Source organism: Pogona vitticeps, chromosome 1 (assembly GCF_051106095.1).
Source record: "Pogona vitticeps strain Pit_001003342236 chromosome 1, PviZW2.1, whole genome shotgun sequence".
NCBI lineage: Eukaryota > Metazoa > Chordata > Lepidosauria > Squamata > Agamidae > Pogona > Pogona vitticeps.
Window position 1 is genome coordinate 297,754,105 of NC_135783.1, and position 15,070 is coordinate 297,769,174.

The window sequence follows — 15,070 nt, forward strand, 5'->3', positions numbered from 1 at the left end:
TGATTAAGGCAAATTTCTGCTGATTAAAGAGATTTTGAGTGTTTTAAGACTAATGCAACAAATTTGGAAATTGCCATAGGAAGCCTTTAATCAGTAGCAATTTGCCACTACTGGTGACATCATTGTTGCACAAATAGAGCTGTGCAACAGGATTTAAGCCATTGTTTGCTGTCCATTTTTAGATTTTGTTCTGCTTGTTCATAGAGTCTAATCTCTTTCCATGTATTTTATGTTTATGATCTGCCTATGTCTATTGGGTAATTGTAATAAAGTACTGCGGTTTGGATCTTTGCCCTGTGGAAGAAAGTAATGCTGCTTTTCACTTGACATTATAAGTGTGCTCAGTGTTAGCAAGAAAGCATAGCATGGTGTGTGCATATTGCATATCTATTTTTCAACTTCTAACTGTATGTGTATGTGATAAAATAAGTCAATGTATAACATTTTCATACATTGACAGAAATAAGATTCTAGCATGCTTTTCTGTAAACATGATCTATTTAATCATCTCTTTGCCCTGATTTTTCTCAGCTTTGGCTTTCTCTGTCCCTTCAAAAATACTGTCGTAATTATTCCTTTAAGAAATGTGACAAAACCACAATTTCCTCTGACTGTAGACATAATACATACAGTATATCATAGAAGTGAGTACACCCCCTCACATTTAATAAACATTTTAATACAGTGGTGCCTCGACATACTACCATAATCCGTTCCAGAAGATGGACGTAACTCGAAATGGTCGTAAGTCAAATCACCATTTCCCATTGAAATGCATTGGAACACCGTTAATCCATTCCAGAAGAAAAAGAAAATAAAAATAAAACACTGTAAGCCCCATAGGAACGTGCTGTGGCTGCAATAATAATAATAAACAAAAAAACAAAAAACCAACAAACCAAAAATAAACAACAGAGCAAGTCCCGAAGGTGCTGGGGCTTTTAAAAAAAATAAAAATAAATAAATAACGAGCAAGCCCTATCGGAAGGCGCTGGGGCTGCAAAAAAATAAATCAACAAAAAACAAAACAACACAGCACAGGAACACAATCCCCCCCAGCCCAAAACTACCCTGCAAAACCCACCCAGAACAGTTTTTAAAAAGCAGAAAGCAGCACCTTACCTTACCAGGCAGTCCAGTCATCCTCCAACGCACTCACTCTAACCGTTGGGGCGAAAGAGCTACAAAGAAGCCGCCTCTTCGCCTACCAACGGTTAGCAAATTTGAATTCCCCACCTTTTTTCCCTGCCTTTTTCCGGTCGCAACTTGAAGCTCCGGCCACAGGTTGAAGCAAAATTTTGCGGCCGGAGCTGGTCGTAACTCAAAATGGTCGTAAGTCAGGATGTTTGTGTCATGAGTGCAGCCGAAGATCCGGAACCTGAAGGGTTAACTATAGCTGAGGAGAATGCTGAGCGATTAGAAATACAAACAGCTGAATCGCCTCCAGATTCTCCTCCCCCAGTAGACAGGCTGAGGGCCTGGCTTCGGGGAAGACTCATGACAAAAAGGTCAGAGGATCGCTTGAAGGCTGCCCGCAGAAACATCCGATCAACAGCTCCAGGGCTGTTTTTACCATATAAGCAGCTCTCAGATGGCTGAAAGTCCGTGGAAGCAACAAGTCAAACCTCTGGCTTGCATCCACACTCCTGACAACCTTGGACCTTGTTCTCTGGACCCTTGGCTTTGGACTCTGACCCTGGACTACGTTGTGTGTTTTGGCTTTGGTATTTGGATATCGGCTCTGCATTCCCATTGTATATCTTTTCATGTGACAACACTGAAGAAATGACACTTTGCTACAATGTAAAGCAGTGAGTATACAGCTTGTATAACAGTATAAGTGTGCTGCCCCCTCAAAATAATGCAGCACACTACCATTAATGTCTAAAATGCTGGCAACAAAAGTAAGTACACCCCTAAGTGACGATGTCCAAATTGGGCACAAAGTGTCAATATTTTGGGTAGCCACCATTATTTTCCAGTACTGCCTTAACCCTCTTGGTCATAGAGTTCACCAGAGCTTCACAAGTCACCACTGGAGTCCTCTTCTACTCCTCCATGATGACATCACAGAGCTGGTGGATGTTAGAGACCTTTTGCACCTCCACCTTCCGTTTCAGGATGCCCCACAGATGCAGAATAGGGTTTAGGTCTGGAGACATGTTTGGCCAGTCCATCACCTTTACCCTCAGCTCCTTTTGGCAAGGCAGTCATCGTTTTGGAGGTGTGTTTGGGGTCGCTATCATGTTGGAATATTGCCCTGCCTCCCATTCTCTGAAGGAAGGGAATCATACTCTGCTTCAGTATGTCACAGTACATGTTGGCATTCATGGTTCCTTCAATGACTCCCCACACACACACCTCTTCAACCTCTGTAGCAATGCTGGCAGCAGTCATACGTCTATTATCCAAAGCCAACCTCTGGATATGACCCTGAGCATGGACACTCAACTTCTTTGGTCAACCACGGCGAGGCCTGAGTGAAACCTGTCCTGTTAAATCGCTGTATGGTCTTGGCCACCATGCTGCAGCTCAGTTTCAGGCTTTTGGCAATCATCTTATAGCCTAGGCCATCTTTATGTAGAACAACAATTTCTTTTTTCAGATCCTCAGATAGTTCATTACCATGAGGTGCCATGTGGAACTTCCAGTGACCAGACTGAGAGAGCAAGAACACCTGCTCCCCCTTCACACCTGAGACTTGTGACACTATCGGGTCTCATGACACCAGGGAGGGAAATGAGCTACTTGGGCCCAATTTGGACATTGCCGTTTAGGGGGGTACTCATTTCTGTTGCCAGCGGTTTAGACATTAATGGTTGTGTGTTGTGTTATTTTGAGGGGACAGCACGTATGCTCACTGCTTTACATTGTAGCCAAGCATCATTTCTTCAGTGTTGTCACATGAAAAGATATATTAAAATATTTATGAAATGTGAGGGGGCAAGTACAAAAAATTAATCATTGCACAGACTCTGAGAACACAGAGCCTTAACTGGAGACTTCAGCTTAAAACTTCTAAACAAACCAGTACAATGTCTACAAATCGACTCTCTAAACATCTGTTATAGAGCAGACCTGGGCAAAGTGCGGCCCGAGGGCCACATACAGCCCTCGAGCCACTCCTGTCCAGCCCGCAGACAGTTTTGAACATCAAAACCATTTATAGCTTTTTCTCTAAAGTTGATCAGTTGCTTATTTTTAACTTACAGCAAAAAACCTCTTTAGTATTTGTGAAGATTAACAAGTTTAAAATAAAAACAATCATAACATAGCTGTTTCATTTTATTTTTAGGTAAAGCTGGTTCGGCCCCCGAACACAGTTCAGATTTTTAATGTGTCCCCCCCATAGAAATTTATTGCCCACCCCTGTTATAGAGGATAGTTGGAAATAGAATGGTGAATATTGTTAATGTAGCACACATCTCTCAAAATTATGCACATTACCTGCAACATTTACTGACAACAATTAACAGGATCTTATGTTTATGCTGCTATTAGTGATTATTGTTACAATAATTTGTCTATTGTGGAATTTGTTATTAGATATACATTGTCAAATAGCTGAGAACCATCCTCCCCTGTAATCTGATATGGGTCATTGAAGGAACAATCCATATCAAGTTTTTAGGAGTAATAATATAAGAGCTGGTTGTCGTGATATAGTATATATGTTTTGTAGCCTCTAACTTGACAATGAACACTTGAAGAGGATATCTGTCTGTGAAGCAGCGGTTGAAATCCTGTTCCTTAGCATAGTACCACGCTCTAGAGTAGGCCTATTGCATCAGTGAGGATTTGATGAGTCAGCTCCTCCATAGGTTCCATTGATTGAATTACTTATGCTAAGTAAAGTCACAACTGGAGTAGGCCCATTTGAATCAATGGAACATATGAATGAATTGACTCACCAAATCTCCATGGATTCTGTGGGCCTACTGTTGTGTGTTGGGAAAATGTGAAGGCAAGAGGGGAAAAGGGCATTAGGGGACAAAATGGTTGGGCAGTGTCAACAAGGCTACCAACATGAATTTGACCCAACTCCGGGAGGCAGTGGAAGACAGGAGGGCCTGGCGTGCTCTGGTCCATGGGGTCACGAAGAGTTGGACACGACTTAGCGACTAAGCGACAACACTGCTGTGTGTCTTACTAAATTATGCAACAAGATTTCAGCCATCATGTATTTGCAGATGTTTTTGCTCCCAAAATTGGGCAAGTGACAGATTAAATAGTAAAGCATTCTTTTTACTATTTTGTGGCATATCCTCAATGCTGAAACTTTTGAGGAGTATTCTAGTGTTGAATTGATACTACCCACTCAAAAGAAAAGGTAACATCTGTGCTGGTATGCAGATATGCTCAACAAAGGTTACTGTATTGCTAGACCATAAATACATTAGGGGTTGTAGCACATTGAGGGCCTATGAGGAAAGTAAAACAATTGGCTGTTCCCATTGACAAAAGCTTTTCTGTCTGTTGATGTGGATATGATTTTCTTTCAATGTAGGAACAGGGCAAATGGCTATTTAAAAGGCTTGTGTTTAAGCAAGTACATAACCTGTACTTGCTAAATGAAATAGTCAGTACAAGGCTTGATATCAGTGAGTCACAGAAATTACTGTGTTAAACTTGATTCATTAAATGGAGTTGTTACAATCCAAAAATATATGTTTTAGTATTTAGGGAGAAAAACATGGGTATTTAAATCCACTATTCTCAATTTAAGAGCTCCTCGCCAACCTAGCAGTTCGAAAGCATGTAAATGCAAGTAGATAAATAGGTACAATCTCAGTGGGAAGGTAAAACGGCGTTCCCTAGTCACGCTGGCCACGTGACAATGGAAAACTGTCTTCGGACAAGCGCTGGCTCTACGGCTTGGAAAGCGGGATGAGCACCACCCCCTAAAGTCGGACACGACTGGACTGAAAATGTCAAGGAGAACCTTTACCTTTACTATAAGCAATTGAGAGGATTGGTGTGTGTTTGGTCTAATCCGCATAATAATTTGAGAAGTACATATGTCAGTTCCAACCATATTAGCAAGCCAGAGCTTGAATTGTTAGACTTAAAAATTAATTAGTTAAAGCGAGACGTTTTTTAAACATTTTAACTTGTTAAATTAGCATTACAGTGGTGCCTCGCAAGACGATTGCTTCGCATGATGAGGAATTCGCTTTACGATGAGGTTTTCGGAGCGATCTTGTGCTTTGTTTAACGATGTTTCCTATGGGTGATTTTCGCTTTACGATGTTAGGGACCTTGCCTCACAGGACAGATAAATTTAGGGTCCTTGTTTTTCGCTTTATGATGTTTTTGACAGCTTGGTCTTGCTTTGCTATACGAGTCTTTTAATGGTCTTTGTTTTGTTAGACTGTCTTCGCTTGGGAACCGCGTTTCGCTTAACAATGTTTCCTATGGCAATTTTCACTTTACAATGACAATCTGTTCCCATTGGAATGGATTATCAGGTTTTCAATGCATTTCAATGGGAAAACGTGTTTTGCAAGATGATGTTTTCACTTAACAGCGGAACGAATTAACATCGTCATGTGAGGCACCACTGTATTAATATATTGACAAGAATATTATTGGCTGTTTCTTGATCCCTCTAGTGGCCAGTTCTGGTAATACATATAAATACATATTTCAGGGCGGGGGCATTTAGTATTTTCAGGTAGCATGTAAGCAAATCAGTAGATTCTGATTCTGTGGATAGGGGGATGCCTACTATAGCTTAAATGCTAGGTTTGAAGATTTTTTTGGAAAATAGTTTGCTTTTTAAAAATATATTTTGTTTAATCACTTCAGTTAATAAACAGTGATATTTAAGCAAATACAAGAATATGCTATACAGTGTTATTGTTTTAGTTAAATAAAACAAGTTAAGTAGGTCTCCAAATACAAGTGATTAACCTACTAAACTAAAATCAGTGCTTATATAGCTGTTTTACTGATCTGACAGGTTATTACTCTAAATGTGTAATATTCATCTGGTTGCAAATGTTAAAGATTATAACTACCAGCAAGAATGAGCCTTTACATTTAAAATTTATATTTAAATTGAGTCTTATTGACTAGTGATTTAAATCATGATTTAATTGACTTGATATAAATCCAATTCCTGGGTCTATACCTCCTATGTAAAATTATATTTATGCTGAGTAGCCCACCCTAGGCTCTGTAAGTTAATTTGGGTTGTAACTGAGGTAGAAACCTCAACTAAAAAGCTAAGCGTATATAATGTTTCTCAGGGCTTCTTGCTGGGAAATAAAATATATTGGAGTCCTAATGTTTAGAATTTTGGCTGTCTCTCTTGACTCATCATTCCTGTCCACCCACCAAAAACAATCCATGTGGCAGACTTATGCATGCAGAAACTAGCCATGTGATTCCTCCTCCTTCAGTCATTGTCCAGATATGCATCTCCTCCACCCTCTCATCTACCTTTGTCAGAATAGAAGGCCATGAAGCAGTCAGATTCCTTGGCAACCTAACAATTAACAAATCAGATGTTCCCCAGTCCCCACTATAAGAAATATATAACTAAAATTAGTTAGAAAATATGTATAGAAAATATGACAGTGATTTACTTATGCAAAAAAGCAGAACCGGGGAAAAAAAGTTTTTTTCTTCTGTGAATTCACTTATGCTCTCTGGAGACTTCATACCCAAAGTAACATTAAAATTCCCATTAACACTGCTGCTCAGACGTTTTTTTTTTTTTTTTTCTGAATGTTAGGTTTTAAGGCCCTTTTTCTTGTGTTGGTTCAAAAAAGTAATGTATTTAGCATTAATGTGAACATATTATTTCCAAGCTCTTCATCAATCATTTACATTTGGACAACCCCAAGTTTTAGCATTATGCACTCTCATCACAATTCTTAACTGAATAATTCCTCTCCATGTATTTTCTTTGTTAGTTAGATATAAATGAGCTTGAACTCTAGCTTTATTCTACAGGTAAGATGTTCTAATACTTTGTAAGTCAAAGACAGTGCAGTTTTCAAAAGAAATATACCACAGATATCACTGTAGTCATGAACATCTGCCTGAAGAAAGAAATAGGGGGATCTTAATGAAAACGGTGTTGCACAATTTCATGAGTAACTGTTTATCTGTGTATCTTAATCTGTATTCTTTTTTAAATGATCAATTTAGCCATTGGTTCCAGAAGATTCTCTGCTTGGTTTATGAACTTTATATGTATCTCTAAATCATATACTCTAATAAGCATATACTCTAATAAGCACTGTGCAAAAGAAATCAATACATGTGCTTGTTTCTACAGCTTAGAAATACCTGATAATATTTAATTTCTCTTGACGTTTTCTTTAATAGGTAAGTTCAGTTCTACACTCTACGAGACAGGGGGCTGTGACATGTCGCTTGTAAATTTTGAGCCAGCTGCAAGAAGAACATCTAATATCTGGTATGTTTTAAAATCCAGTTGGTATAATGCATGCAGCAATGTTGATTTTCACTTCAACTAAGTGCCTTATGTATTATGACAACCTAGAGCATAAATTGTGGCTGGCCTTTTTCATATTTTGTTAAGTAATAATTTTTTATGTACTGAAACTGAAGTTTGTTCCTGACTGAATGAGTGGTTCAAGAATTAACCTCATCCTCATGTTTAAAGAGTGCATTTCATTTGTTCAAAAGCCTGTGTACATTCATCATTAGAACAGTCTTCAAAAGTAGGCCAATATTATTATCCTCATATTATTAGCCCCCATGCTTGAAGAGTCATTGAATCTGTAAAAAGAGATTTCTGGTTTCCGAACTTTTTTTTATTGATACATATAGTGAACGAAGAGCATCCAAACATTGTTTCTGTATTATTCTTGTACCATTCCTGTACTTTTTTTTTTAAAAAGCCTTCCTTTTAGTATACCACAGTATTCAATTTTTAGATGCTTGCTTTTCCTGTTTGTCAAATGGCAAATATGTTTATATGAATGTTTTTGTCCTTGTTTCTAAATACTTTTAAACTATACCTCCCTTTGCATAGGGCAAAATGGCATGTTGAATAGTGTACAATATTTGAATAAGCTAGCTGGCTGTATTTTTAAAAATAGGGAACATCTTAAGCCTGTCCATGAATCCTCGCCAAAGTGTAAAATCACAGAGTTCCATTATGGGAACTAACCTTTCTTTACACAAATAAGTTCTTAGGCTTCCTATTTGGTTTACCTAAGGCCCTGGGCTGTTTTTGTTAATTTAAGCAGGAAGCCTTTAAACAAACAAATAATCTAGCAACCTTCGTGCAAGCTACCCATGATGCAAGATACCCCCCCACGATTTTTAAATTGAAACATTAGTAGTAACTGCCAGTGTATATGTGAGCTGACTGTGAATAATATTTGGAGTAAATAGCAGTTTTGTGAGTACAACTTTGTTTGAGAAAGTGGGAACAGGTTATACTTACTCCTTCCCCACATTGCAGCTCAGATCTAATTTCCCGATGCTCACATGACTTTACACTTTCTGTTAACTCTTAAAAACCTAGAAATCATATTAATGATTTTCATGTATCACATCATGTCTTGCCTTGAGGTGAATGCCTCCATAAAATTGAGGTAGAACACTCTTTTTAAAATACATACATTTTTTCAAAAAAATTGGATATAAAAGGTGTATAGCCAAATAATACTGAAAGAGAAAACCCTTTTCTGTTGTTGCTTGGCTCAGGTAGCAGTGCCTAGTAGAGTTGTAGAAATGTACAAAATAACAAGTCCTTTTATTTGAATACTTTTCAGACACGAAATAAGCCAAATAGTGCCTGAATTTAGCCTAACCATATGATGCCTAATCCAGATATCACGAGAATGGATATAAAAAATAAAGAAACCCATTCTCCAGATAACAATGTTCTCTTACTTCTGGGATATAAATTATCTTTTCCAGGATGGCTTGTGAACATGAGAGCTAACCTGGTCAAGGATGACAGCCTGCTCTCAACAATGTTTCCTAATTTAAGAGACCTAGAACTTAAATGTGATGATTTCAGAGTATAGCAGATAGATAGAATCCACTTTCTTACAAAATTAAGTTAGAGACAAGACCTAACAGATAGGATTATAGGAAAAGGAATGAAACACCCAAAATGGACCAGTTGGAATTGGTGTTTCCAAAACTATGCACAGTTTGAACTCATTGGATGTAACATTTGGGGGTGTTAACTTGCTTCATGGAGCTTTTCCCATATGGCTTTTTATTGGAAAACATAAATCTTCTCAAGACCAAAAAAAAAAAAAAGGAACATTATAACATACAGTATTTTCAAAACTGATATTCTGTGTCTGTCTGTCTGTTTGTAGTTTTGAATTGTCTCTCCATTCAAGGATTGTTTGAGACTTTAGTTCAGAATCTTATTGAAGATAAACAAGAATATAGGCTTCATGCTTGGGATATATAAATATGGAGAAAGCAGCAGAGAAAGTTGCATTCATATCAGAGTTGTGTCCAGCACCAGCATGGTTTTTAGACAAGATCAGATATTTGACATTTCAGAAAGGAGGTTGAGCTTGGTTGTAGCTTCTGAAGCTTGCTAATCCTCACATTGCCTAATTGTATACAAACTCTTGAAATGACTGCTTAGTCCTTGATAGATTATTTAATTATTACTTCCCACCCTGAGATTAGTTTAACAGAGTCTGAGTTAATGTGATAGGGTATATCGTCTTACCTATCTGAAAGGTGATTCACACAATTGTGTGTTTCTCCTTCACACTTTGAGTTAAAACACTACTGTCTTTCCTGTAGCAACATTATTTAAATTGTGAGAATAAATATCCAAGAAAATACAAAAACTGTTAAAGATGTAGCTTGACTGGAATGCAGAATAAGATGTCAAACTGAACTCATCTTCTTCTTGTTATAGTGACACAGATTCTCATGTATCAAGTTCTACCTCAGTTCGATTTTATCCACATGATTTAGTAAGTTTTTGCATTTGTTCCTTTTCATTTGCAACCATGTAGTCAAATAACATTTTATGTTGTTGAGTTAGTGGACTTTATCCAGTTGGTTTATTCTTCTAATAAATTGGCTTCCGGCAGTAGAAGAGGAATGGCCCCATGCAGTCCTCTGTATGCCCTCAACCTGCAGATGGCTGAGAAATCTTCCAGAGCAGATTGTGGGGTAGGATGAAGGTCTGCAGGGGGAGGGGTGTTAGAAAGAAGCCCATTGCATTCATGGAAGTCTGCTTGCATTATGTTGAATTTTGCTCAGTATGCTTATTTATATCTATCAAATGGATGCCGGACTTGGTAGTCATCAGCTATACAACATGTGTTTTTACAGCAGCTACTAGTTACAGCATCACAGCTATTCTAATACAGGTGTGGCCTAAAATGTGTTTACATGGTGAGTGCAATAATACTATCCATACAGAATTATGGGAATGCTCTCCAAGCTGTGTTTTAATAAATGGAATAAACTTTGGACATTATGGACATTAATAAATGGAATAAACTTTGGACATTATTCAAACAAAGAACTTTAAAGGCTGTCACATAATTTCTGGATGCTCACCTCATCAACTGAAATATTCTGAAGTATTTGATGTTGTAGAGGGGATGCATAGTGGACAATGGAGTGCACCCAGACAGCTGATGAATGTGCCATTTTCAATAAGCTGCTATTCAGTTATCCCTGCCTACATTGAGATTACCTGCAATATGTCTCAGGTCCCATCTACCCTGTGCTCATAGTCTGGTTAAAGTGGATGGGAGACCAAAAGAGATTGTTCTTCATAGTATACTTTGTCTTTTTTTCAGAGCTGTATTCTTTAGACTGAAGCAATGAAGTATGTAAACAACTTATTATTGACTTTATTGTAGCTTTCCCTTCCTCAGATTAGGCTGAACAGGCTGTTGACCATAGATACAGATCTCTTGGAGCATCAAGACATTGACTTAAGCCCTGACCTACAGGACCACCTGCAGCCTCAAGAAGAAGCAGCCCAAAAAGTCAAACACTATTACCGCTTTTGGATTTTACCCAAGATCTGGATTGGTATCAATTTTGATAGGCTGACTCTCTTGGCTCTGTTTGACAGGTGAGATCCATAGTTCAAGTATTAGTTTTCCATCACTTTGTTCATGCGTTAGTGACTAATGTCAGTGTAGTAACAAACATACGTTTGTGCTAATTATTTTCCCACATAGCAAACTTGGGTAGAAGTAGCAATATGAGGGGGGCGGGGTGGAATATTGTCATGCTTAGGAGAATCCAAGAAGTGCAAAAAAAGCATCTTATAGTCTTGTGCAAGGAAATGTCACTTTCTGTGGCTTTGGATACGCTTTCTGAACTAGTTGTGCTTGCTTACTTGCTTAACTGCCCAAAGTTTCTGTCTCTACAAAAGTGTATTTTCTCTTCTTGCAGCGTAACTATAAGTTGGTGGGAGGGACTGGAGGTGGCTAGATGTCCCTGTCTTGTGGTTTGGATCTGGACTGGATGACATTTTGATTCTGTCCGACTGATTGTACAGAATATGTTGAGCACTTTGAACTTGATTGAAACAATCATTGATCCCATCCATAACTTACTTTTAAAAGCAACCAAAAAATCATCTCATAATGTGTGTACCAAAGGCAAGATTCTGCCTTATTTTGCTGCTTTGCTTTTTTGCATTCCTGCATCCTTTGTAGTGTAAATATAGTCTACATACTTTTCTTTCCCCATAGGAATCGTGAGATCCTGGAAAATGTATTGGCTGTCATCTTAGCTATTCAAGTAGCTTTCTTGGGTTCTGTGCTCCTTATAGAAGGCTTCTTCAAGGATATCTGGGTCTTCCAATTTTGCCTAGTGATTGCGAGCTGCCAGTATTCCTTGCTAAAGGTCTGTCCTCACTGTAAATTAATTTTAAATTTTAATGCATTGTTGTGTCTTTTTTGCTGAACGGACTCCTCATGCCACTTGTTTTCAAATTGTCTGTGTTCCATGTTCCATAGCTTTTTCTATATAGTATAATAATAGGTATAGTATTTTACCTTAAATACTACACTGTACTATGCTAGTTCAGATGTGATGGGAAGTCATGGTTCCTAAATACCTGAATCCATTGAACCTGCCCAAGCTTCAGATACTATTTATCTGCCAGAGTTAGAGACTGAAAGTATTTACTTTAAAAATGCTAAGCATATTTATTTGTTTGTTTGTTTGTTTGACTTATATGCCGCCCACTCTACCCAAAGATCTCTGGGTGGCTTACAACAATTAAAATACAATTAAAATAGATACTCTAAAAATTGTCATCAAGACCCACCGTTGATATTATTTCAATTAAAAGCCTAATTTTCATATACTGTTCAAGCTCCCTGTGGAATTTTAAGCTATTCATCAGGGACAATGGAGGATCCAGAACACTGTCTGATATTTATTTGCATTAATCACAGTTTAAATAAACCAACGTTTTCCTAGTTCAGATATCACAGGGATAGTGTTATAGAAGTGGAATGAGTTGTTTATTATACAGAGCAAGATACAGCTAGAGCTGTTTGATCTTCATTGATACAGGAGAGTTTTAAAGGCCTCTATTGCCATATTTTCTTGACTACAAAAGACCACTATCAAGCAGAAAAATTATTAATTCTGCAGTTAGATTTTTTTTCTAGTTTCAGAGAATGTATTCAGAATAGATACTGTAATCATGCAATTAACTAAAATTCACAATCAAGGTTGTAAGGACTTGGAAGTAATGTCTCACAAGTTGGGTCATTAATTGTAATAATATAACTTTGTTCTGCTTTTTTGTAATGAGGACATAACAAGGTTACATTTTAAGAGGGACACAGTGGCTGAAATCCTGTTGGTGTAAGTTCTGCCTCCCGGGCAATTTTTGGAAATTAAAAATTTTCTCTTTCTGTTAAAAATACCCTGTAGACCGCAAATCTTCCGTCATCAGGAATCCATGAGGGTCAAGAGACAGGAGGGGAAGTATTTAATTACTGAAAACCATCACCACCAGGATAACTTTACAGCCATTGGCAATTTTTGGTGATTAGAGAGTTCTTCCTCTCAACTCTTCACTCACATGTGTTCCTGGCAATGAAAGGATTACTCGGGGTCCATTGGGGCATCAGGGTGGATGGGAAGACATTTAATTTCAAAAATATAGCCTTATCCCAAAACATGTATATCACTTTTAGCCAGTTACTTCTTTGTGAAGGAAACACAGACCAGATCAGCTGAGAATGCAACCAATGTAGCAGCCGCACACTCAGATTCAAGCAACTCCACCCAACTTTAATCTCTTCTGTTCTCACATATGCCAGTCTCTCACATGACACAAGCTGAGCCATTAAGACAAATATGGTCCAAGTGCCTAAACTCTTTGTAATGAGTCTGATTATTGTACTCCTTTTTGGTTCTGCTAGTTATTTTTAATTTTCACTTTCTACTCAAAATTCTTATGCTGCACTGGAAAATGTTCCAGGATTTTCTCTATCATTCTTTTTTTCTGCACATTGAAAGCAACTCTCTGCTCATGTAATGATATCATAATAGAATAAATAAAATATGAGGCCATTTTTTTCCAGATACATTGGAAGTTACATAATGTGGGTCTCTTTCTCTTTTTTGTCTTTTTCAGAGTGTCCAACCAGATTCTTCATCACCTCGCCATGTAAGTCAATCCCAGAAAATCAATGTCCTAGCAAGTCTGGAGTTGCTGCTATTATAAACTGTTTTTGTCTCAGATTTGCCATTAAAGAGAAAAAGCAATGACATCTTCAGCTGAAAACACTCTGTGATATTATATCCCAACAGGAATGCATATACTTTTAAATGAACTTATGCAGCTCGTATTATACCAACTGCACCAACTTAAAATGTTGATGTAATAGCAAAATAAAGTTGAAGTGTCAGAAGTAGAAGTACATTATTCTTGAATCTTTCTTAATTGGAGTAATGGTCATACAATAAACATACATGGAGAAGATCCCATTCTCCTTCTGCCATTCACCTTTCTTAGGTGAAGAGCTATCATCTAAAGACAAAAGACTCTCCAAAGAACTTCACACAATAATGCTTCTGGTTCACGTGGCGAGCCTCCTTGGACAGAGAAGACTTTTTCCTCTTCTTTCTGTACTATATACTCTTCTGATATATGTTCCAAGTGCCTGATAAGATAAGCAGTGATAGTAGGTGTGGAGCTTGCACACTGTCTTTCTGATGTGTTCTACTCAGATTATATAAAACCTGAATAGTAGATCTGGGTTACATTGTTTTTCCTGTTGTGCTGATATTGGATGAGATAATGTTGCATGCCTAATGAGATGTGAAAATAAATATTTGCCCTGCCATAGCATCATGCTCTAGTAATCCTAAGTTTGCACAATTTAAGACATTGAACTTTTTGTGCATAAGGACATTTTAGAACATGATTTCTAACCTAACTAGCAGAACCCAAACTTCTGTTTCAGGGTCATAATCGAATCATAGCATATAGCCGGCCTGTTTACTTCTGTATATGCTGCAGTCTCATTTGGCTGTTGGACTATGGGAGCAAGAGCACTTTTACTGCAAAGTTCCGACTCTATGGAATGGCTTTCACTAATCCAATTTTGCTGCTTTCGGCAAGGGACTTGGTTATAGGTGAGTGACTTTTTCATGTGGCTGTAATCTGAATGGTTCCTATGAGTTACGACTGCTCATTTCACTATATTGAGGAATATTTAGGCTGCTGTTCTTTAATAGAAACCAAAATTATGCATGGATCCCAGCATGTTTCTTTCTGTCTTAGCAGACCCATAAAAGAAGACCAATAGGAAAAAATGAAACATTTTCATGTTTTTAGTAATGTAATTGCATCATCACTATATGAGAGAGAGAGTTGCACCACAATATGTTCTGGAATTTGTAGAGGATTTGGGGATGGACCTTTCTGTTCACCTCCTGTAATCACGTTATGTTGTAATTATTGGGACTCATACAGTGAAAGTGAGAGCAGTGGCCAGAAAAGCACATACTTTTCTCTGTTGAGCCAGTTTTGTCTGTAGCCCCTATGTATTGAAGAACTGTTATAATGGAAACACTTGCAGCAAAGTATAGTTTTTCACCTGAA

At 37.8% G+C, this 15,070-nt stretch overlaps 1 protein-coding gene across 7 annotated transcripts in view; it reads left to right on the top strand.

Moving 5' to 3' along the window:
* Positions 1 to 15,070, top strand: part of PCNX1 (pecanex 1) — a 117,895-nt gene that overhangs the window by 61,650 nt on the left and 41,175 nt on the right. For 5 of the 7 annotated variants that reach the window (XM_020788508.3, XM_078390696.1, XM_020788510.3 and 2 more), the window contains 6 exons: positions 7,339 to 7,429; positions 9,884 to 9,941; positions 10,845 to 11,062; positions 11,691 to 11,844; positions 13,598 to 13,630; positions 14,430 to 14,601. In XM_020788508.3, the coding sequence (XP_020644167.3) occupies positions 7,339 to 7,429; positions 9,884 to 9,941; positions 10,845 to 11,062; positions 11,691 to 11,844; positions 13,598 to 13,630; positions 14,430 to 14,601 (726 nt within the window). The remainder of the gene's footprint in view (positions 1 to 7,338; positions 7,430 to 9,883; positions 9,942 to 10,844; positions 11,063 to 11,690; positions 11,845 to 13,597; positions 13,631 to 14,429; positions 14,602 to 15,070) is intronic. The other 2 variants (XM_020788509.3, XM_020788511.3) reach the window with 1 other exon arrangement.